Source organism: Papio anubis, chromosome 1, assembly GCF_008728515.1.
Source record: "Papio anubis isolate 15944 chromosome 1, Panubis1.0, whole genome shotgun sequence".
NCBI lineage: Eukaryota > Metazoa > Chordata > Mammalia > Primates > Cercopithecidae > Papio > Papio anubis.
The window spans coordinates 114,896,516-114,920,814 of NC_044976.1; the positions used below are offsets into that span (position 1 = coordinate 114,896,516).

Consider the following 24,299-nt stretch of genomic DNA (forward strand, 5'->3'; position numbering starts at 1 on the left):
ACCACAACCAGCATGCACCTTGCAGACAGTCTCTCCACACCAGCCCCATAGAGCCCCACCCACCCCCAGGCAGTCTCTGCACTAAACCCACTGGCCCAGGACAGCCGTGCCATGCGGCCTTACCTGGCTGTTTCACAGTGACTTCTGTGCGCCCAGAAACTTCCTCTGCCAGCTTGTACCAGGCGTAGTTGGGGCTCAGCAGCCACTCCTCCACGTGGCAGTAGTAGCTGCCGCTGTCGCTGACCTCGGCTCTCTGGACCGTGAGGCTGAACAGACCCCCCGACACATGCCTCTCAAACTGGAGCCTGGCTCTCAGGCCCTCCTCCTCGGCGTAAGTGCCGTATTCGAAGGCGGAGTTGTGGGTGGTCTTCAGGATGAGCTTGCCGTCGGCATCCGAGGGCTTGTGGACGTACCAGAGCACCGCAAAGTGGGAGTTCTGGCTGGTCTGAGACTTGACTGAGCAGTTCAACTGAATGGGCCTGTTTTCCACCAGGGTGAGGGTCCTCTTTGATTTGCTCACCTGCAGCTTTGTCACTGCAAAGGAAAGAGGAACAGAGGAATCGCCACACACTCCCAGAAACATGGCCCATCCACCTCCAGGCCGGGTTTCCTCCAGCACAGTTCCTGGGGGATTTAACACCGACTGGCTTCAGTGTGCGGAAGGCAGCACGGAGCCTAGGCCACCCCTAAACATCCTTCCCCATCTCCTCCTTGCCATATCCCTGGTTTAGGCCTTCACCATCTCTCCCCTCTCCGCTGCCTGCACAGCCCACCATCACAGGGCCTCCTGGGGTGATCCCGCTGAAATACAAATCTAGCTATATCAGGTCTCTGCTTGAAAAGTTTAATGGCTCCGAACTACCTAAGGGCTAGAGAGAAACAATTCCTTTTCACAGCACAAAGTCCCTTCAGGATCTGGCCTTCACCCAAGTGTCCTGACTCATCTCTCACGACTCACCCTCAAGCACCCTCCACAGGCACACGCACCTGGTGCAGTTTCCCCTGAGCGCTGGCCTTTGCCTTGCTGTCCTCTCTGCCTGTCTCCTTCTGCCACCTCCCACCCTGACCCTTCTCTCCACTTACCCCTCACTCCCGTCCCCCTGGGCTCGATACCCTTCATCAGCACCCTCTATATATCTCTGGGCTGTGTGTCCTCATATCTCTCTCCCATATCCTAGATGGTGAGCTCCCCCAGGGCAGGGATCAGGCTCTTTCCACTCAATCAGCCAGTATTTACAGAGGCCCACTCGGTTTCCCACAGGATGCCAAGTGCTGGGGATGCCCTGAAGAGTAAGCCGGAGTCCCAGCCCTCATGGGGTGGACTGCCTAGTGGACATTCTCATCGATGCAGCCCCAGAGTCTAGCACAGCGCCTGGTCCAGGAAAGCATTCAATCAGTGCTTGCTGAAATAGGTGAATGAGTGGGTGAGCGAATGAGAACGCATTGGAGAAACACAGCAACAGGTAAATAGAGGATGCTGGGGGGGAGGCGGCTTCCTCTGCGGGAGTGAGAGAAAAGGCCAAGAAGACAGCAAACCATGGGACAAGGCAAAGCCAACTGTAGTCCTCCCTCCTCCTCACTGTCCCACTCCAAAAACAGACAAGAGGGCAGCCTGTGGAGCGCCTCCCCAGCAGCTACTGGCAAGAAGCCAAGGTGTAATGAAATCCATCTTAGGAAGGTGATTTGAGATCTTACCCACGCCATTATCATTAACCTCAGCTCTGCGTTCCCCCACCCACCCACCCACCCTCTCCCGCTACTAAAAATGAGAAAAAAAAAAAAAAATTCTAAGTTCCTCTTAGGGAACTAATAGTACAAGCATTGTTCCACCTCCACCACTCTCTTCACACTGTTTTTCGGCCACAGGGACCAAACCACTTCCCAGCTGAGAAAGAAAGCAGGGGCAGGGTGCAGATTCCACCCAGGTACGGCAACCTGGGCCTCCTCCAGCTGAACTTGTGTGGAGGGCAGGGGCAGGGGAGGGATGCCTGGCCAGGCTCCAGCACTTTGCTGGTCAGACTCTGTTTCTTTAGTCCAGCTCAACCCAGGGAACTGCATCTAGACCCAGGACCCAGCCCACTGGTCATGACCCTGGCCTGCCAGCTTGCTTAAGCTTGGTTTGGCAGCATCAAGGGTTGAGTCCCATGCATCACGAAATCAAAACTTGTGAAAGCCACAGACTGCCACTTGGTCTCCCTATAACAGAGACAAATATTCTGAATGGATGGAAGGATTTAGCAAGCCAAGGTGTGGCAGAGTCCAATTCCCAATGCCATGACTGAGCAGCACTGAGGAGCATCTCCCAGCGGTGAATCAGACATTCTCTCCAGGAAGACCTGTTGAATTCACAAACCCACAGACCTTCTCACACCATCAAGAACACACCAGGCACCATTTAGAGAGAAATCCTGTGTGCCACAGCCCCACCCTCCCGGGTTCATCTTTTTTGTTAGCAAGTCCAATCTTCTGCCTTCTCCTTCTTCAAACACAGGAAGCCCTCTAGGGCACATTAGGAATCCAGGACAGGGTTTACCATTAAGCTCCCAAGCTCTGGAAACGAGATTCCCATTCGCTTGCCAGTCGACTTTTCAGATTGGATTCATATAATACTTGAAACAACCGGCTCCCTTTTCATTCCTTTCCAACCCAATTCACCGCATGCAAATGATATCTATATCAGTGCAAATGACACCACCTGAATTATCTGGTTCTTCGCCAAAAAAACTGGGTTGTTCAGCAATGGAGTAGAAAGAGCTTTAAAATGTATTATTAATTGGGGCCAGATTATTTTTGCAACTGTTACTAAGGAAACCTCAATTGCTATAGTAACTGCATATGTTAAACTGGAATCCTATGACGAAACTTCTATTCAGTCACATGGTCTGAGAACAAGAATCCAAGGAAGAGAAATGTTTCAAAGCATTTCCATTTTTTTTTCTTCCCATGTCAAAATATTGTGAAGTGTTGAGAAGCTTGAAAGAGAGGCATTTTTAAAATTTGGTGTATGTCTGACAGGTGGGCAAGGGGTCAGCTCCTGTTCTATGCTCTGGATTTCCTCCCACATCTCCAGGGCAGGTAGGACCTTTCCTGAGGCACGGGGGAGACTGGAATCTCCACATACAATTAAGGATCCCTCCCATGTCCTGCCACAGCCCTGCCCTGGGCGGTGTACAGCTTGAGTGCACCACCTTCCTCCGCAGGGCTAGGAGAGCCCTGCCCGCTCAGAGACCACAGGTGTTTTCATCTTCAAAATAAGAACAATATGTCTCTATCTCCATTAGGAGTTTTGTGCAGACTAAAAGCAATTGTCTATAAAAGGAGTTTAGCACAGAACCTGGTATACAACAAACACCCAGTGAATTTTAGCTATTCTCATTCCTTTTTGTTTTCTGTGCCTTGTCCCAAGTTCAAAGTTCAACACTTAGATTGGGAGTTGTCAAGCATAAGTGGCAATCTTCCTGTTCAAAGTGCTGTTCTTGGATCAGCAGCACTGGGAGCTTGTTAGAAATGCAGACTCTCAGGCCCCACCCCAGACCCAGTAAATCAGAATCTGCACTTTAACAAGATCCCCAGGTGATTCACACGTAGCTTCAAACCTGAGAAACCCTGGACTTGGCCGTGTGAGTGAATGGACTTTGAGAGGCCATAAATGCAGACGTGAAAGAAAGTAGCTTCAAACCTGAGAAACCCTGGACTTAGCCGTGTGAGTGAATGGACTTTGAGAGGCCATAAATGCAGACGTGAAAGAAAAGACTAATTGGCAGGAGGAAGAAAGAATCCAGCAAGAGACAGGAAGAGAGAGCCGCTCCAGCTCACGCCAGCAGCCGAGTTCACAGCAGCCCCCAGGGGCCGGGCCCTGCTTAAGGGAATGGCCCTTTCTTTCTGCAACTGGAGAGTTTCCTTCCCAGGCTTCTGATTAAAACTTGAAAGATCTGTGTTTTGCATCGTAGGAGAGGCTGTTGTGTTTGTTACAAGCCAGGATAGGGTGGTTTCAAGGTGAGACATCAGGAAGAGGGAAGAACTCCGTAGCGGAGACCAGCAGCAGCTTTCTCAGCCAGCCTACCCTCCCTTCGGATTCCACTCTGTGCGTGCTCTTCTCACTCAAAACTCATTTATGTCTTCAATAAAGGATTCCCTTACGCTCCACTATAGCTCTGTTACTGCTGCCTTACAACGAAGGTAATTTTTCAACAGTCTTCTCTTACAAAATTCTAAGCATATTCAGGGCAGGGACTCTGACCCAATCATTGTTAAACTAATCAATGAATGGTTGAATAAATGTGGTTACTTTTTTCAAAGGAGAGGCAATTCTGATTTTGATAGAAGAGAGAACATTTCGAAAGGTATGTGGCCTCTGAGCTAGGCCCTGTGAAACAAGCAGAGAAGGAGAGTGAAAGGGCACGTCAAAGAGAGAGCACAAGTGAGGAAAGAGGACAATTACCCTGTGCAGTCTATTCAGGGAGGAGCACGTGCTCAGGTGCAGTGGATGAGGTTAGAAAGGTAAGCTTCGGCCACACTGCAAAGGGCCTGGAGCTTGCACTTCATCCTGACCACCTGTGGCCCTCAGGGTGCACGCCATGGATCTGCAGATCAGCATCACCTGGGAATCTGCCAGCCCCTGCTAAGTCAGAAAAACTGCAGGTGAGGCTCAGCAACCTGCAGTCTTATGAGCCCTCCAGTCCATTCTGATGCACACTCAAGTTTGAGAAGCCACAGCCGTGCTGCTGAGGTGGTTGCCGGTAAGTCTGAAGAGAGCGGGTTCTGTGCAGTGGTGTGGAGGAAGACACTGCTCTTTATGAAAGAAGACAGTAATGCCAGAGATAGAGGCGGCCAGTGGCTGTGGCAGGAGACATGTTTCAAGTGGAGGGAAGCAAGTCAGATGAGAGACAAGGAGAGAATGCAGGGTGAGCTGCCTGGGAAGCCAGTGGCATGGCTGCCTGCCAGTCAAACTGTTACTACCCCTGAGTCCCTCTGTCCTTAACACCCCTTGGCTCTCTGCTCTCTCCACATGACCATTCCCTATTTGGGCCCCAGTGATCTCTTTCTCATACTCTTATAATTGGCCTGCATCCCTCCCTCTCAGCCTAACCACAGTCAGGAGATTTTCCTAAATGGCAAGCAGGGCATGCTACTGCCCACGGCTGCCCACCCCACAGCCCATGACAGCAGTTCTCAATAAAGCAGCTAATCGCAAGCAGGTCTCTGGTTGCCATATTGATTTGGGGAGGGGTATATATTCAATGGAATAAAGCCATTGAAGATGTAAAATCCTATCTGGGACAACTCCATGCAACAAAACTCTGCCTCGTGTCCTGTGTGACTTTCGAATGACATTCATATGGGCAAAACTTATGCCTCTGAGTCTAGAACCTACATTCATTTTACTATCATCATAATACTTTTATTTTGCATAGTTTTAATATGTGCCAGGTCAGTCAAGAGAAGATTTTCCTTTGTTTTGTTCAGAATTGTAGCAAGACTTACTCAGGACTTCGGAAACCCTGTCGGGATGGCAGTCCTGCTCGGGGTGCCAAGTCTGATACAGTGACTGTCAGTGTGCATTTAGAGGCAGCGTTGACTGTGACTGTGCCCCCAGCATAGCTGTCCTGAGCATTTACACATTGAAACACATTATTTTACTATGAACTACTTTTTTAAAGAAACTTTCTTTATCCCACAACTAGGAGAGTATAGCAAATTTTAAAGATGATATGATTAGGAATGTTATATTGTATATTAATTTCATTTCTGGGTAAAGGGAATATAAATTATTACAAAAATGGAGTATATGATCTGAGTATGAGCTAAAGTCCTATTTCTGAGTTTAGGATATTCTTATTTATTTAGCAAACTTTCATCTGGTCCTATGTGCTCAGCACTATGCTAGCACTTTATAAATATTAACTATTTGGTCCTCACCAATCCTATGAAATAAATATTATTCCCAATTTTATAAAGACGCTTGCCCACAGTCACACAGCTGGCTCAGTGGTAGAGCTGGAATTCAAACCCAGGCTGTCTGGTCTGTCCTTGCTTTTAGCTATTACATATGCCCACCCTCACCCCATGCTCCCGTGTACAAAATGGACTTCTTGATCCCTGCCAGCTTGCCTAGGGGTGAACCCCTCCCAGACCCCATGCTTTAGTCATCTCAAAATAAGCATGTGCTCCCACCCTCTGTGACTGTCTGTATTCACACTCTTCTCTGAGCCCGAAATGCTGCACTCCTCCTTCCCAACCTACTGCCCTCACCCCTACCCGACTCCCTCCTCACACCTCCGGCCCCTACCCCTGCCCTGTGCTAGCTCTGCCTCCACACCTGTAATGCTTTTCTGCTCTCCTCTGTCCGTAGGCCTGCTGCCTCCCACAGAGCCCGCAAGACAGGAACGTGACACACCCATCTCTGCAGCCTCACCAGCATGGCAACCTGGCACTTAGTAGGTGCTCAAACATGCATGCAGAGAGACAGGGAGGGAGGGGCAAGGGGAAAGTGGCAAGAGTCTGCAGGTGGAAAGAGCTAATGAAGGTAACCCAGATGCGCCCTACCCTGCCTTACCTGTCTGCAGGCAGGGCAGTGACCCTGGCTCGTTGATGCCAAAAACAAGTGCCCCGGTGTTACTATGACAACAGGCCTGAGGCATCAGGGAGGGGCTGGGCACTCCTCTTAGGGCTCTTGCACTCATGCCCATTCTATCTTGGCACAGACAACAGGTAGAAGCCACCTGGGATGGAAGAAGGAGAACCCCAGACTCCCCTGAAAGAAGGTAGAGGCCAGTCCTCTGAGGGATGGGACAGCCAGTCACCCATCAGAATGCAACAAGGAGAGCCAGTGTTCACATGCTCTGGACTCAGGGAAGTCAAAGAAAAGCCCTCTGCTATCCCAATCTGCCAGGTCAGCAATAAGAAATAGAAGAAAACCGATTTGGCAACATCCAGAGAGTATTAAATATTCATCCTGACTGCCCATCAGTAAAATCCCAGCAGAATACACCCTCTGACAAGTCGGCTTTCCACCACCGGAGGCTGTCCTCCTGGAAGCTTGTTTATGGCTTTGTCAATTTTAATGTACAATATTTAATAGCCAAACCAAGATATTGTCGTAAACATTTGGAAAATGAGTGCTGACATTTCCCTTACTGCTTCTGTATTTAGGGATGTGTAATTGGTGGGTGTTTTGAGCTAAAGAAAATCAGAAGGAAGCAAGGCAATTATGCTTCACAATTAAAAGAGAAAAGAACTGATTAAGAGCTAACAATCAAATATGTGAACTGGCTGAAAGTCTTGCCTAAGCGCCCCTGGAGGGGTCACACTACGTGATCAATGGGGATCAGACTAAGCTAGAACAACGGCAACGTGAGAGTGACAGCATTCCTTGAAGATTCTGTTGGGGATGTGCACTTGCAACAGGAAGCACGCACAGGGAACGGTCAAATAACACATCCACAACAAGTCAACTGTGCCATCCAACCAGAGATTCTGATGAATACTGATACGGGGGCAGGACTAGCAGGGGGCTCCAGCAGGGACGAGTCTGGGGCACAGACCACAAAGTAGATTGCTGCGATAAGTGATCTCACAGCAGTGGAAGGCTGATGGTAAATGGACCAGCGTGAGTCAACAGTCCCTGGATTCCTATTTCATTCCGACAGAATAAGAATATTCAACACAATATTCTTTAAAACAGGGGTAGCAGGGGACATTTCTATGGAAGACACCAGAGCAGGGCTAAGAATCTAGGTTTTGAGGGGCAAGGTATGCAGGGAGAGCAAAGGAAGAGAGGACAGCGCTGGTTCTGAGCTCTAGTATCCCCAAGTCTTAGAGCCACCTTGTGGCAGAAGCTGGAAGAATCGGGAGTTAAAAGAGGCACAAGATAAAACTTTTACACCATCAGCAAACTGTCTTGAGGAACCTCCACGAGTGTCTTATGACTCCAACTTCCAAAAAAACAAATTTAAGGATTTGCTAAAGGGGATTAGGAAATCAGGGGTGGTTAACCAGAGAGAGGAAACATTAAATACAAGTATACGGTACCAAAGAGGATTCTTGAGAAGAAAAACGCTTGTCTAGAACATACAATAATAAAATTAGGAACTTGGACTCTGGAGCCAGACTGCCTGTCTGGACTTGAATCCTGGCTCTGCCACTTCCTATGGCACACTGGGCAATTTATGTAACTTCTGTGTCAGTGTCCTCATCCGTGAAGCTGGGTAAAACGGTCCCCCTCACAGCACTGCATGGATTAAGGAAGGAGGAACTAAGTTATTATGTGTAAAGCATTCACACTGGTTTACAAGAAATGCTCAGTGAATATTAGCTGCTACTGTTGTTACTACCAGTAACACTAGTGCCATAACTCCTCCACATCATCAATCTACAAGGAGAAAATTCTTCTGTGAAGGACACCATTCACTGAATGCAGAAAGAGTAATCTCTGATTACACAGCCTTTAAAAAGGTCAAAGTCTCCCTACCTCAATTACTTTTTAACAAGGCACACCTGGATTCAAATCCCAACTTCCCCCCTTACTCACTAGGTGTTTAATTTGAGCAAGTGAGAACCTCTCAGAGCCTCTGTTACTTCATTTGTAAAATGGGAAAGCAATATGTTCCTCCCAGGGTTGCAGTGAAGATTAAGTGAGATAATATACACCAAGTGTCCAATAGTCCCCAGCACACAGTCAGCTCTCATGTATTTTTCCACTTCTATTTCCCCAAAATGAATGCACCAGCACCAAAGTTGATAGGAAAAAGAGTTAAAAACTCATATGAAGCTCTCTGGAAAATATTAAGTGCTAAACACATAAATATTTAACAGAGGAGAGACAGTAACACTTAAGGGGATGCACTCTCCTGGTGCCTCAGCCGCCCTCTGGGAGTCCTGCACGGCCTCAAGCACCCACCTTTGCTCTTCCTAGCCTCCAAAGGGCCGTAAAAGTATATTACTGTGCACCTTTAAGTAAAGGCCTCATAACAGCACAAGTACGGTGATACTCTTAAGTCCCCTCTGCCAACCACTGTTCATTCTCACTTTACAGTGAAAACACAACAGAAACCAACTCAAGACACCCGAAAGACGTCCTCAGAGCAGATCCAGGGTCTCCCAACCCTCCAGCTACTTTATCTACCCGGGAGGCAATTATGGTATAAAGGAAAACGTTTGCTCTACAGAAGTCAGAGAGACCTGGGCTCCAATCTCAGCTCAAATCTGTTTTGCCACTTAACCAGCTGGCTTGCCTCCATCAAGATTCCCAACCACTTTAAGTCTTGGTTTCCTCATTAGCAAAATAGAGATACAAACACCTATGTTATTAGGTTGTGGGATAAATTTAAAAAGAAAACATGAGTAAAGCACTAGGCACAAACCTGGCATCCAAGAGGTACTTCATACATATTTTTTCCTGTGTGCCTTTAGTAACACCACACATTAAATAATTAGAACCTTCAATGAATTAATTCTGGATTCTTCTCTTAGGCACTCCAGTCTTAGATTCCAAGTAGTACCAGAAACAGGCAAATACGAGGGATGTATTCAAAAAGGCAATGTCAGACAAGGTCTTGGGGTCAGCATCTCCTCTACCTTCTACAGCTGCAGAACCATGTGACGGGCACTACTGCTCAGAAAACTGACCTTAAGAGCCAGAGGGGACCAAAAAAAAAGGTGCAATTACAATCCTAATGTACCACTCAATAATGCAGGCAAGTGGGTACCTCGACATTTTCCACAACAAGGGTTCACATAAAATGGCGTCTCTGCTTAACCTTCCATTAACCTGAAAATCCACTTAAGCAAAACAGCCTCTTCCCCAAGCGTCCCCAAGTTTAGGCTCTCACTGGCCAAGGGAACAGTCTCATCATTTATACCACTCACTTGTTCCAAAATCTGGTACAGAACAGAACTCTGTTATGGGGTTAGACGAGGTGAAGGAGAAACCCAAAGGTGACCATTATTTAACCTCACATTGCTGAAAACAACACTTGGCTACCTGAAGTAGTCTAGCAGACCAGGTCTGGCACTAACCGTGGCTGTCAGTGGGCAGAAAAATCCTTTTGGCAAAGCGTTCCAGCCATCTTTGCAAAGTCAAACCCTCACCCTTGCCTGCACAGGTGCCTGTTCTAGCCGAGGCATGGGCTGGGCAAGGGAAGGAACACAGGAGCCAACCGCCCGGGCTCCACCCTCCACCAGCTTCTAACCTGGCGGGAGACAAGGACAGACAGAGGAAAACCATAAGAGCTACATGTACTTAACTCCTCCCACATGTCAGCAGAAGAGCCTGATGAAGGTGAGAGTGTTTGCAAAAATCCCCACTGACTAATGCTCCCCAAATTGATGCATCCTCATGATCTGCTTTTAGACAGACTCAGCCTCCATAGAGAAAGGAACTCAAATTCAGGGCCCATACAACTGGACGGGGCCTGGGTGCAGGCAACATTGTGGGAGAAACTCAACCGGGGTTCAAATCCTGGCTCCACCATTCACTGGGTACATGACCTTAGGCTAGTCACTTAAATCTTTCCTGGGGTGGTTGTGCAATTCTAATAAAGTAATTGACCTTCAGCGCCTCGTATAAAGCAGATGCTCAATAGGTGCCCATTACCCTCCCTCTTTACTCAGAATTTCCTTGCCTGTGAACAGGAGGCAATGATACCGCTTCCACATGGTTGTATGAGGATTACAGGAGATGAGGTTAAGAAAAGGGCTTTCTTTAAAGCAATTGGCCTGTGCATTTCACAAATGTGCATGTCTTCACACACACACACGGGTTAGGGAACTGTTCTAGATTAAAGGAGTCTAAAGAGACAGGATAACAAATGTGATGTGTGATCCCTGATTGGATCCTGATTTGAAAGGGAAAGGGATTCTAAAAGGCATGATTGGGACAACTGGGGAAATGTAGGTGATAGCAGTACACTAACGTAAAACCCCAAGCATGCGATAATGGTGCAGTGGGTGGGTAGGTTCTTAGGAGTTACATGTTGAAGTACTCGGGGGAAGTATCCCAATGTCCACACCTTTCCCTCCAATGGCTCAAAAACAACAAAATACACACACAGAGGAAGAAAACAAATGCTGTCAGACAACTGGCTCTCAAGGAAAGGGAATACAAGTGTCCACTGCATGATTCTTAAAACTTCCTATTGATTTGCAGTGTCTCTCAATGAAGAGCTGGGAAAGGGGGAAGTGATGCTAAGGGCTCCATGCACACCTTTCCTTTCCCCTCACATCTGCTCAGGCAGCATGGGCACACAGTCCCCAGGTCCGCAGCACTCACCTGGCTGCAGCACCCTGATCTCCAGCAGGTTGGAGGTCCTCTCCGCCAGCCGTGTCCAGGTGTTGTTGTAGTTCTTCCGCCACAGCTCCGCCACACACTGGTACTTGCCCGCTTCCGTGTCACTGGCTCGGCTGATGCTTAGGCGGACGTTGTTGCTGGACTCGGCCTTCTCGATGGCAGTTCGGGTTCGGAAGCTGGAGGACCTGTCCCCCCACTGGACCCCTCCGTCCCGGGTGAAGGTCACCAAGTCATGGAACTCCACCGTGCCCACCGGCTGGAACCTCCACGTCACCGACACGGGAACCCGGGCAGGGTAATGGGGTTTGATGATACACTGCAAGTCAAAGGAGTCGCTGTACGTCACTCCCGGTGTCCGGGAGATGGCTGTGACTGCAAAGCCCATTTCTGGAAAGAGAGCAGAAAGATTCAACCAGAGGAGGCCCGTGGCTTTCTCAGGGCAGCGTGACATCAGCAATGGGGCAGCTGGCAAAGCAAGCAAAGTGGAGCAGAGGCTCTCGGGGCCCCTTTTGAACTCTCAGGCTAGTGTTGCTTTTAGTATCCTGCTGAGGCCCAGTCCAAGAGTTTCCAAGACTCCACAGAGAGGCCCACCACAGCTCCCCCTGAGCAGCACTAGCCTAACCCTTCCCAATAAGATCCTTGTGCATTTGCTCCTCCCCTGGAATTAGACACCACAGTCCTCTTGGGGACTGACTGCATGTAGGCAGGGTCGCTCCCAGAAGTCTTGAGATTCCATGAGAAGACAGGAAAAGAAAAGCCCAAAGCCAATTTCCTCCACTGCATAGGAGGTAAACACAACCACACAGCCCCAACACCTCTTTTCCTGGTCCCCGAGCGCACTGGTGCTGAGAAGGGAAGCAGATGGAACTGGCCTCCAGGCCCTCTCCCGCGTCCCTCATGAAATCCAAGAACAAAGCAGGTGGGGACCTCCAGTGGGGTGGGACAATTGTCCTAAATGCAGGGTTCTGCAGTCTCAGCCGCTGTGAGTCTCTCAATATTCCTTATTGAATGGGCAGCACTGCTAAGCCCTAACACTGACTCCTCAATATGAGTACCTCAGAGTTCCTTCAGCCTGGAAATACCGCTTAATATTCATACATTGATCACAATCATAAAGCTAACAGTAGCCAGTATGTATTGAGCACTATCTAGGTGCGAGCATGGTGCCAGCTGCTTTGCTCTCATCATGCTTCACTGAATCCCCAAAACAAACCTGTGGAACAGGCAGGCTCATCATCTCTTCCTGCAGATGTAGAAACTGATGCAGAGAGAGGTTAGATAGATTGCCCAATATCAAGCACTTAGTAAGTCAATGACAGAGTCAGTCTCCAACCACATGTAACTGATTCCAGGGGCCTTTTCAGGCTGCTCTACCCACGGAAAGCCTAACACAGGGGCTAAAGGCCTAGACTCTGAAGCCAGCAGCCAAGACTTTGATAACTTCCATTAAACAAGTTACTTAACTTCTCTCTGCCTCTGTTTTCCAATCTGTAAAATGAGTCCCTGTGAAGATTAAATAAATCAGTGTTTGTAAAATATTTCAAATAGTACCTGGCACATGAGATATATTTTGTCAAGTATTTTGTTAAAAAATAAAATAGAAATTTTAAAAAAGTACTTTAAACTCTGTATGTGAAAGACTGGCCACAGGATGAATCTTTTGGCTTTCTATGGTGAGGTTAAGTTGGCAAATAGGTACAATTTGCTGAAAACTCTGGACCTTCAATTTGGATTTCATAAGCTATCTCTATATACCCTTTAAAAAACTTTACGACACAGAGGCCCATCCTTAAACATGAAGCACCTGTGACGGTCACTGTGCACCTGTGTGTAGTAGGTGTTGCATGAGAGTGGTGTAGGACAGAACCTCAGGGACAGGACCCACAGCAGGTGCTCCTGCCTTCACACCTGAAGGGGAGAGTGCTTCTCCAAGTAAATGACACTGTCTAGTCCTGACATGGGCACATGCCATGGCCACAGAGCACCCAAGCTGCTCTAACTGAACAGTCATAATGGCCCATTGTACATTTGGGACCCACATCTAATTATACTGATAGGAAAATTCATGTGTGTCATTGTTAACTTTAGACTGAAAAGACAACCTTAATTAGTCCAGAGTGCCCTCCCATTCTTCCTTGTTCAGTCCTTTGGGCCACCTGATTATGGCTCTAGCCAGAGGTATCTCAGTGGTGGAGATCAGATGAACAGTGCTGGCCTCCGGATCCCAGGGCAGAGCCTCTCAGTGCCCCTGGCTGTAAGAACCACCAGACATATGGTGAGTAAGAAAAAACTCAGGGGATAACCTGATACCATAAATTACTTCTAGAGAAACAATCCTCATAACTCGAATCACTCATCAGACATTCCTAACCTTCCAGGATGGTTAAAAAAAAAAAAAAAAAACTACCAGTACTGGACATCCAAAAGTTGCCCCCCACGTTCCACCTCACTGGGTCCACACAGTGCTGAGTATGGACACAGGAACTGAGCTGATCAGGAAACACAATCACTGGAAGAAGTTTCTAAGACAGAAATCTGAGCTGTATAATTACTGCAAAAAGCAGGTCAATCTTTAGGATTAAGCTTTAGAAAATAAATGTAATTCTAATCTCAGAGGGGTAAGAAAATGGAGGACTCTGTTAAGGACAAAAACCACTTGGGGCTGCCATCTTTACTGGGAGTATCCAAAAGCACCACCATCCCTACCTGCAAGGAAAGCGGTGACACAGTCCCGGGGAGTGGGACGTAACGTTGCTGAGGACAACCGATGTCACATAACAAGTTTCTTTCCCAGCAAAGCCACAGACTGGTCGTTTAAAATTTAATATACTGATTCTATCCAGGCAGGTAAATGTTGATAGAAGCCTCTTTACCCTATGAGAAGCAAATCTAATCTTCTTTGGTTTCAGCAAATCTCAAGGTATCTTTTCATTCCATGCTAATGAGGGAATAGCTTTGTTAGGTATGGACCCCACTAAGTAGTAGAAACTTGTAGCCTTAGGCAACGTATTTAACGTGTCTCAGTCTCAGTTTCCTCCATAAAATGAAAGTGTCTGTCACTTGGCTAGGTGGGGATTCAATGGGACAACTAAGTTTAAGTGTTAAGGATCAGCCAGGAACATAGTAAATGCTAAATAAATGCCAACAGGTGATTTTGAACCCTTCTCTGCTCACTTTCAGGAAGGCTGGCCCCTGGGCAGCAGGGCAGGAAAGACATGCCACACAGTGCTCAGTCCCTCTGCTCTCTTGAAGGCCAGGCTGGCAGTGGCCACGTTCCTCCACCCAGGGCCACCACTTTGGTTGGGTGGGTTCTGTAACCCGGATAGAGTTCTGATAACATCACTCCCTCCCAGCCAGACTAGGAGAAGTCACAGCTCCCAGCTATTGCTATCCCTCAGGAGCCCATCATCCCTTAGACCCTGCTAGCACCACCTTAATTAATTAAACTCTTGTAAGAAACAAAATAGACATAAAGGAAAGTACTTTAACCTCTATATGTGAAAGACTGGCCACAGTTTCCTGCTAGAACTCTGACAAAAGTCAGGATAAGGTGTTTGACACTGAAGCAGTCTCCATGCCAGACCCACCGCCAGTCCCACCGCTCACTCACCAAGAGCTGTGATGGAGATGGGAGTGCTGGCCCGGCGCTCCCCAACAATCTGCCACTCGCCATCCACCGCCCGCACCCATTCAGTCACGTGGCATTCATACTGGCCCTCGTCCTCCTTCCTGCTGTTGAAGATGCCCAGGCTGAACGAGTTGGGCTGCACCTGCTCCATCTGGATGCCCCCAAAGCTGCTGCGCTCCCAGTAGGACGAGCCTGGCTGCACGGTGCCATCCCGGTCTAGCCACATGATATTGCTGCGGCGGTTCTGCCTGTCCACGAGCTGCCAGATGACAGAGAAGCGACCCTGCGGCCTGCCTGCCGTGCGGACGCTGCAGGAGAAGTGCAGGTCCTCGCCCTCAAGGATGACGCTGGCATTGCTGGCCACCTCCACGGAGATGCTGCTCTCTAGGAAGAGGGAGAGAGAAACACACTGGAGGCTTTAACGGTCTCCACGGCGCCCCCCCCCACAGAGGAAACAGGAGGAGGGGTGCAAATGGAATCACATTCAGGTACGGTGAGCCTCGGAGGGTCAAAAACACTCTGACACTAGCTGCTGCAAGCCCTGGCTGGCTCTGGGCGTCGCTCCCTGGGATTTTAGATCTGATCATCTAGGATGTTCTTTGCCGTGTGCAGAGGACTGGGATAACAAGGTTCTAAGACCTGAGACTGAATAAGAACCTAACAAATACAACATAGTGGCATGATGTTCAGGGCATAAAACAATTTATCGGGTAATCTATTCAGCTGGAGTTCCGGGTTTTTCAAGTTGAATTTTCAGCAAGACGAGTAACTCCAAAATCCTACTTCACTTCACTCTTCCTACCATTCGGTACTCCAGCAGTCAAATAAAAGCTGAACATTCATAATGTGCCATTTGAGTCCTTCAGGACAATTTAGTAAATAGGAAAAAAAAAAAACCCGATAGGAAGTATTTGGACGATAACGTGTGCTTAAGTGTGGGCAATAAGGGAGCACAGATGGTCTAGTTTTGCAGAGTGCGTGAGGAGCGGGCTTTCATTCTTTCATTAACACACAGGAATAAAACAAAGCCAGCAGCTCGTCATCCACCACTCTCCCGCCTGTCTAGTCAACCCTGGGGCTCCTTTGCTCTCTGTCTAGAAACATTCTGCAAATCAAAAGTTTGGGATAAGGATTCCACTCCCTTCCCTGTCTGATCTAGCCTCTGCTGCTCACTTAACTATCTGAATTCATGCAATCGAGTTATTTAAACTCGACATGCCTCAGCCTCTTCTTCTGTAAGACAGAGAGATACCTTTAATTGTAGAATTCTTTAAATATTACAAAGTAAATGAGATGACACGTAGATTCACCTAACACACAGTAGGTTTTCAAAAACTGGTGATCATGATCATGATTAATTTTACTATTCCCCATAACTCTTTGTTTTTATAACCAACACAGAGAGCCTAATTATTTTAATTATGCATATAGTATTTTGTATAATTATCTATATGGAATTCAGAAGGCCCGTAAGTATTAAAGAACACAAAGTAACTAATTTGGCTCCAATTTTTGGGTACTACCCACATGAAATACATGCAATAATTTTAAACCAATTAATTAAATCAAATCCCAGATTTTAAGAGGCACACCCAATTACCAAGAGAAAACACACACATACACATAACAATGCATTTGAATCAAAGCTTTTCTCTCCTTTATTTCCCCAACAGGCCGAAACAAAGACGAGCACAGAGACTCAGCATGTAGCTCTTATTATATCGAGGATGCCTGCTACCCATTCTGGATTTGCTTGTTTTATGTGAAAAATAAAAGGTGTGGATAGGGCAGGGAATAGCAATTTTCCCAGGAGGGCAACCTCCCCCAGAAGTCATACCAGGACGATTCACAGAGATGATCAGGCTCCTGAACCGTCACCATGTATAGCACTAATGGTTAAGAGGATGGATTTGGAAACTTCCTAACTCTGTAATCCTGTGGTTCTTCCTTAACCTACCAAAGCTCTCATTTCCAATGTGCAAAATGGAGATACTAATAGTGCCTACTTCTTAGGGCATGACATTGAGAGGATTAGATGAGGTAATTGTTTTTCCTCATCATTAATAACAACAATATTCCTCTTTAGATTAAAGACTCATCCCCACTGTTATCAATTCAAAATAAGGGATTAAAAGGGCAACTTCAGCATCAAGGAAGAAAATCCTTTCACTTGTCTTAAGCAGAAGAATGACGTGTAGGACCTCACTCCCATCCACTACTGTCATCCCAGTGGACGCTTATGCACGTCCTGGCTCATTTATTGTAAGGGCTACTGTTTGGTGGTGCTCTGTTGCTTGAGCAAGCCTGGAAAACCCACATAGTTAGCATGTGGGGCTACAAGAAGAAATGCTATTTTATTATAGCAGCTAAGGCAAAGGCAACTACAGACCTAGTGCCTCACTACCCACTAACACTATTTACGGGGATTTCCAGGCCTGAGACAAGGCAGCCGACAATTTTAAACTCTCTGGATTAAGTGAAAACTAGGACAGAACTAATGAAAAACTGAGTACACGTTCACAAATGAAATTTCAAATCAGGAGGTTGATGGTGTAGCACAGGCTAAGCGCAGGGCGGTGGGTTTGGAGTTAGAAGCAAATATTTCCTAATGCAATGCAAGCTCAACCACTAATTGAACAATCAGCTCTGTCACTTCCTGTGTGGTGCTCTGATTTCTTCATTCATTAGGCGGATATCATATTGGCCTCTACAAGGATTTAAGAGGTGGGAGCGGAGAAGGAGATGATATATGCAGAAGCACTTTGGTCTCTTTGGAGGAAAAGCGCCATTAAAATCCAAGGCATTATCACCATTACCGATGTGATTGTTGTTGTTCTTCGGTAGACTTACCCAAGTGGCCTTGGGACAGGATCTGGTGGTGCTGGGGGACTTTAACTACCCAGTTATCTGCTGGAAAAGCAATATAGCAGGCCACAGATCATCAAACAAGTTCTTAGAAGGGGTTGGGGGAAATCTTAGTACAAAAAATATAGGAAGTAAACAGCGTGGCTGCCCTTCACTTGATCCTTAGAAAACAATGAGGAATTAGTTGCAGATTTAAAAGTAGAGAGTCTGTGGTTAAGGCAAGCACAGACTGACAGGAAAATAGTAAAGACAGTGGGCATTCAATTCAATAATATCAATTGTACAGCACCTACTCTATGCAAAGCACCATGCTAGGCATTGCAGTGGGGGGAAAGGCTAAGAAACAAAAGAATTTCAAGATAATTAGACATGTATGTGTATGGTTTTTAACAAAATAATAATAAGCATAAAAGAAAACAATCCAGTTGATGAGAAAAGAAGAAAAGAGTGGCAAGAGGACAAGATGACCCCTGTGGCTACTTTTTACTTCACACTTGAAGAGAAATCTTTTCAATATTAAAACATATAAACAAAAATGTAAAGGAAATTATTACAAGGCTTAGAGAAAGAATAGTTTGAGCAGCTGAGAAAAGGTTAAAGGTTAGTCTTAAAACTTTACCATTTGTTTAAAATCAGAGCATTATAAGTTTTTATTCTTTTTACTAAAAACAGAACTATGGGAGAATGAGATTAATAAGAATATCTTGATAATATGAATGTTTAAACACAACACAAGCAAACATCAGTAGTTTCTGGAATCCCTAGCAATGGCCGCTACCCACCCACACAAGGCCAGTCTACATGGAAGCTGGGAGCCCACTGAGGCAGCCTCAGAAATCAGCTAAGCTTAAAAGGCTATGCTCCAGGAAGATGTGAGAGGTCCCACCCACTGACTTTTAGAAATGCAATTTCAACAGGGAAGAGCCATTTAGGGAAATGCCAGCCTTTATACCTGAAAAACCCAGATGGCAAATTCTTAATAATATACTTTATGATTTAAAATCCTCCCATAAAAGATCAATTCTCCTTAAGTGAGATTTCAAGGCAGGCATCTACCTACTTCTTCTGGGACTTGATTCCCACACAGGAGCAAACAGTTTTCTGGGATTCCTAGTTTCCCTCCAAGCTGAGCTGGCACTGCTTGTGTATGCACAGGGCTGCTAGCACTCGGATATGCCTATGCCCAGCCCTGGCCTGCCAACACACCCCTGATCCTGATCCTCTGCTATGGGGAGCCTGCTAACTGTAGGCAGGTGGGCTAACAGGGAAGAGAGGCCCAACGGTTTTCCCCCAGCTCTGCATTACCTCAAGGGTTCCTTACACCTGCCCTCCCCTCACCCTCCCCATGCTATTCGCTTTCCCCTACCTCTCCTAAATCATGCTGAGCCAAAGGAGAAGAACGCAGCACATCTCTCTACTTACTAAGGGGGAGGACTATGATGGGGATGTTCTTGGGACGCTTGCTCTCCTTGTCAATGAATTCCCCGGTCACGGTTTTCTCTCGCTCAGTCACCCGGCAGTTGTATTTCCCGCTATCTTCCTGGCGGAGGTGGTAGATCTTCAGCACAAAGACACTGTCACTCTCTTTGGCCACTTTAAGCTGTCCCCTGGCTTCCCGGTGAGCAAATTCACTGTTGAGGACAGGCACAGCGTTAGGGCCCATGGTGGCGATGAGCGAGCTGTTGAAGGCCCAGGAGACAGCAAAGTAACGGTCAGGGACATTCTGAGCCTCCAGGATGCATCTGAACTCCACCGGCTCTCCCACTGTGTGCAGCCGCTTCTCTGTTTCCAGCCGAACAGTGAATTCTTTGTCTGAGAGAACAAGTTAGAAAAGAGACATATCCTGGGTGAATGAGGGCCCCAGCCAAGTAAACCACATCAGCACATTCCCACTACCCTTCCTCTTCTTTACAATACTAACTGTGGGGAGGACCACAGTGCTTAGCTTGTGAGAAAAATAACTCAGACCCAGGTTCTCTGAGGCCTAGAGAAACCTCTGAATATCACAGAGATTTCAAAACTAGTTCAGCCCAGACGGTCTAAGCAAACTGTTACCCCAGTGAAGACCAATGGGGATCAGTCGGAAGCTTTAGATATCTTAGATGAGACCCCCAGGTCAGTGAGAAGCTACTAATATCACTCGAATGGTAGATTACAAAGATATAGCCTTGATATATGCACCCAGAACTCTATTTAAGCAACAGCATTATAAACATTTTCAGCAGATATTGCAAGACTCACCCCACTGAGGTCTGTGGGAGAAAACTACAGAGCGGCCTAGGTGCTGGCCCAATCCTAACAAATGCTCAAGGATGACTATATTAAAATTCCCTCTCTAGCCCCCGCCATGTGAATACTAGAAATAAGATGTAAGTATGACAAAACCTAACAGAATTACACAGAAAAAAATGAAAACAAATGTCTGTTCACTAGTTTACCACCTGTCAGACCAAATCTTTAGGCAGATTTCAGTGGTAGTAGGTACTTTCCCACCGAAGTACCTACTAAGTACTTTTACTTTAGTAGGAAAGTACCTACTTTAGTGGGAAAGTACCTACTAAGTACTCATGTCTGGTTAAACCTTAGTAGGTACTTTCCCTTAGTAAGTACTTAGTAGGTACTTTAGTGGGAAAGTACCTACTTACGCTGAAAGCCAGGCAGCCTGTGAAATGATTACTAAACCCAAGCAACCTCCAAAGAGCTAGGTGTTTTTAAAGTTTTTATTTATTAATTTTTAAATGTTTATTTATTTACTTATTTATCGTGACAGGGGCTCGCTCTGTTGCCCAGGCTGGAGTGTAGTGGCATGATCATGGTTCACTGCAGCCTCAACTTCCCAGGCTCCAGCCATCCTCCCACCTCAGCCTCCCGAGTAGCCACCACATCCGGCTAATTTTTGTTGAGCTGGGTGTTTAACCAGGCACGAGGGGGTGACCAAAGAGGGGCTCATCACCACTAACAGCATCACCACAACCTGTGTACCAGTGTACAGTGGCTATTAATCTCATGAGATAGCTATCGTATCTCATAGGCACCCAGGGCAGAAGTCGGGGGAAGAAAACGGAGTTAAGGGTTAGAGACTGGAGCTGTGCCCACCGCCCAGTTCTAGCTCTGTTCCTCTAAAAAGAACACTGAGGGGGCAAAATCCCATGGCACAGACGTTTGAATTCCATGTGGAGTCATTAGCTCCGACCTTGCCTGCCTTCCCTAGACTGGCATTTCTAGCCTTTCCCACTGTCTTCAAGATCGTGCCCATTCATCCCGTCCTAGGCGTTCTTCAAGCAGATGAGGATTCTGTTTCCCAAGAAAACGTAAGAATCACACATGAGCGGCATCCACATTCCTCTTTTCCAGCCCCAGCTCAGTTTTACCCCTCCCACTCCTCAGGCTCTCCAGCCCCTCCCCTCCTACATAGGCTGGTGTCCTGCTACAAACACCCCTTTTTTCCAGTGACCTAACCACTTCCTCTAGCAGCCAAACTTCCTGACAGGGAAAACCACCTCATCAACTCCAGGGCCTCCCCTCCAATGAAGTAGCTGCTGTTACAGCTTCCAGCTCCCAAGGGACAAGTCTTAAGAGGCATGGATTGAAGGAAGCACATTTCTCTCTGCCACCATCTGCCTAGATGCACACACCCGTATGGGACAGTGTCCGTGTTATCTGCTGGATATTATCTCTCAGGTCAACCCAATTATTTATAACCCGACATCAATGACAGAAAAGCACTCGTTCTACATAAACACCACTGGAGCTGGGCAAGGGGTACCCTAGACCTCAGACCTTTCCACTGCTCCATGTTAGCCTGGCTGTAACTCTGGCTTTCTTCTTTCAGCGGCCAAAGACTCTTCTCATCTCAGGGGAATCCCCCCATACTGTGGTGACATCTTCATGTTCCCAGGTTGAAGACACAAGATTTACAGCACATCACCCCCGTTTCTGCCCTTGGTTATGCCCAGTCAATTACATCTCTAGAAACTGACCTGTGCTTTTTCCAATACCCCTTCCACTTCAACTCACTGAAATTAGGCTCCACTGACAGCAAATGTCACGAATGATCCACCCTACCCCTACCCGCATCCCAACCAAAGGCTTTCCTCAAGTGGGTTGAGGCCTCTGAGCCTGCTCTATGATACCTTCCCTCCTGCTCCTCTTCTTGCTGGCCTGCCCACTCTGTTCCACACTCTCTCTCACCTGCTTCTCTGGTCACCTCTTCCTGCTACTGTTCTCCCAGGCCCTGTCCCATTTTTACCCCATGGGTTCTTCCGGGGCCCTGATCACTCTCAGGCCCAGTCTCTGAGCCCCAGACCCCTATGTCTGAGGACTCACTGGGTGTTTCGCATACTGAGCATCTCTATCAGAGTCTACCTGATGGATGGGCTCTTTCATTAGAATTTACAAACACAAAAGACATACAATGCTGCCACAAATGCAAAGGTCCCGCATGTCCTCATTATTGTTCCTTCCCTTCCACAGTTCAAGGAACCCCCGGAACCCCAGCCCCAGCCCCAGCCCCTGGGCTTCTAGCCAGTTGGACCCCTCCTTCCACTGTGCTCTTTATTCTTTCGCCTCTGGCACCCACTGACCTAGCCATAGCTCTTATTAGCTCTTTTCTACCTGGTCTCTTGACTTCAGACCCAATGGATTTAATCAACCTCCAGGTGGCCTCCATGGGTTTTTCTTTCTGAAACCCTGATCTGATTGTGTTACTCCCTGCTTAAAAATCTCTACCTCCTCTCCAACCGTCTGCAGCAGAGGTTTTCAAACTATTAAGAAGAGGACAAAGGAAGGGGACTTTTTAGTCATATAAAATCTTTTGCCACCCAACATAGAAAACATTCAGTTGAAGCAAGTGGGGGACCACCCAGGCTGTCTCATGCCTTCTCCCTGAACTCCTGGGCGTGCACAAATGCACATGAACACCCACACACACCGATGTCTAACCTCCTAGGCACCTTTAAGGGGCTCCCAGGGTTCCAAGAACAGCTTGAAAACTCTTGGCCCACAGAGTGAAGCCCCAGCTCTACACTACAGCATTTGGGGCTTCCAGCTGCCTTTCTTCTCATCACGCACATCCAGAACTCAACATCCGGAACTAGTCATACTTGACTTCTTTCTGCTTGCCAAACATATCAAACTCTTTTGTCCTTTTATGCTTCTCCTCCTGCTGACTCCTTAAGCTTCCAGACTCAGTTCAAGTCAAGAAACTTATTGGCGTTCCTGGATTTGTCTTACCAACCATCCCATTCAGAGAAAACTTATGGTTGCAAGAACACTTCCTATTTCCGGTATTCCCAGAGCACTCTATACAAATGCTATCAATGCACTTAGCACATTCTACTTGGTCACTGGTTCTCCGGTCTGCCTAAGTGCAAGGACCAGTGCTAGTCATCTTTGAAGCCCCTAATGCCTATCACCACCACACCTTCAATGCTGTGGAGACTAACTACACGTTTACTGAAATGAACTAAGAGAAGGGTAGAGTTGGAGATGCAACTGCTGAACCTAAGCAGCACAGGAATGCAGAGTGAAGTCATCAACTTTTTTTGCACTTAGTTTTCCCTCTGCTGGCTTAGTCTAGATACATTTTTAGGGTAAACTCAAAAAGTTCTAATTCCAAATTGGTAAGATTAAAATAAAGAAGATTAACCGATGCAACCTAATTTAAAAGCATTAAGACTCAAAATTTGGCCCAAACTTTTGAAGCTGATCTTAAAACTATCCAGGAAGGGAAAGGATAAATATAAAGTAAAGCCCCTTGGATAGATTTTTTAATACTGAAAGATCCACAAGCTGCTAAATGTCCTACAGAGCAGATAAAGTGCTCCCCATCCGGGAACCCAACCCCTATGGTAAAAGATCTCACATACATTAGATGACTTATTAAAATGATGTCCAGAGAATTGCTTCTGCCCTAGAAGCTTTGCTTGAAAAAAATGTAGATAGCAGAAGAATTACCTGGGAAGCGTGCCGAAAATCCAGCTTCCCAGGTCCCATCCCAGGAGCCTCCAAATGAAGACTTCTGGGATGAAGCCCCAAAATGTGTACTGTTAGCTGAATCTGAAGCATTACTCTAGAATGGCAGAGAAAGTATGCAAAGACCCAGACAACTGACTGCAGCAAATGGGACAGGGAGTCCAAGAGACAGGTCCTGAAGAGGGACCCCACCTGTACTGGGACTCCCCAGCTCATTTCCCAAAAGCCACACCTCCACTCACTCACCAGAACCACCACAGTCCTCACCAGAAGTGAGCAACCGCACAAGGAAAGGCTTTCAAGCCACTCATCGCAACTTAGTGATGGCACAACAGCCACGGTCCACCAAAGCTGGGGGAACTGAAGGCCCATGTGAGAACCTGCCCTCAGCCCAGCAGAGGCAGCCAGCGACAGCCATCAGCTTTGGCCTGGAGCTTGGTGGGCTCAGGAGCCTGGGGAGATAGAGTCTGGGACCACAGGAGATACCAAGAGGAGCCAGGGCCCTAGGGTTTCAGCTGGCTGTGCCACCATCATTTTGCCTTAGCT

General features: G+C 47.2%; 1 protein-coding gene across 4 annotated transcripts in view; it reads right to left on the reverse strand.

Annotated features, from left to right (window-relative positions):
* IGSF3 (immunoglobulin superfamily member 3) overlaps positions 1 to 24,299 on the reverse strand; it is a 93,303-nt gene that overhangs the window by 14,279 nt on the left and 54,725 nt on the right. For 2 of the 4 annotated variants that reach the window (XM_003892466.4, XM_017946164.3), the window contains exons 5-9: positions 19,203 to 19,592; positions 17,766 to 17,825; positions 14,898 to 15,299; positions 11,270 to 11,674; positions 124 to 534 (exon numbers count right to left, since the gene is read on the reverse strand). In XM_003892466.4, the coding sequence (XP_003892515.2) occupies positions 124 to 534; positions 11,270 to 11,674; positions 14,898 to 15,299; positions 17,766 to 17,825; positions 19,203 to 19,592 (1,668 nt within the window). The remainder of the gene's footprint in view (positions 1 to 123; positions 535 to 11,269; positions 11,675 to 14,897; positions 15,300 to 17,765; positions 17,826 to 19,202; positions 19,593 to 24,299) is intronic. The other 2 variants (XM_017946169.3, XM_003892465.4) reach the window with 2 other exon arrangements.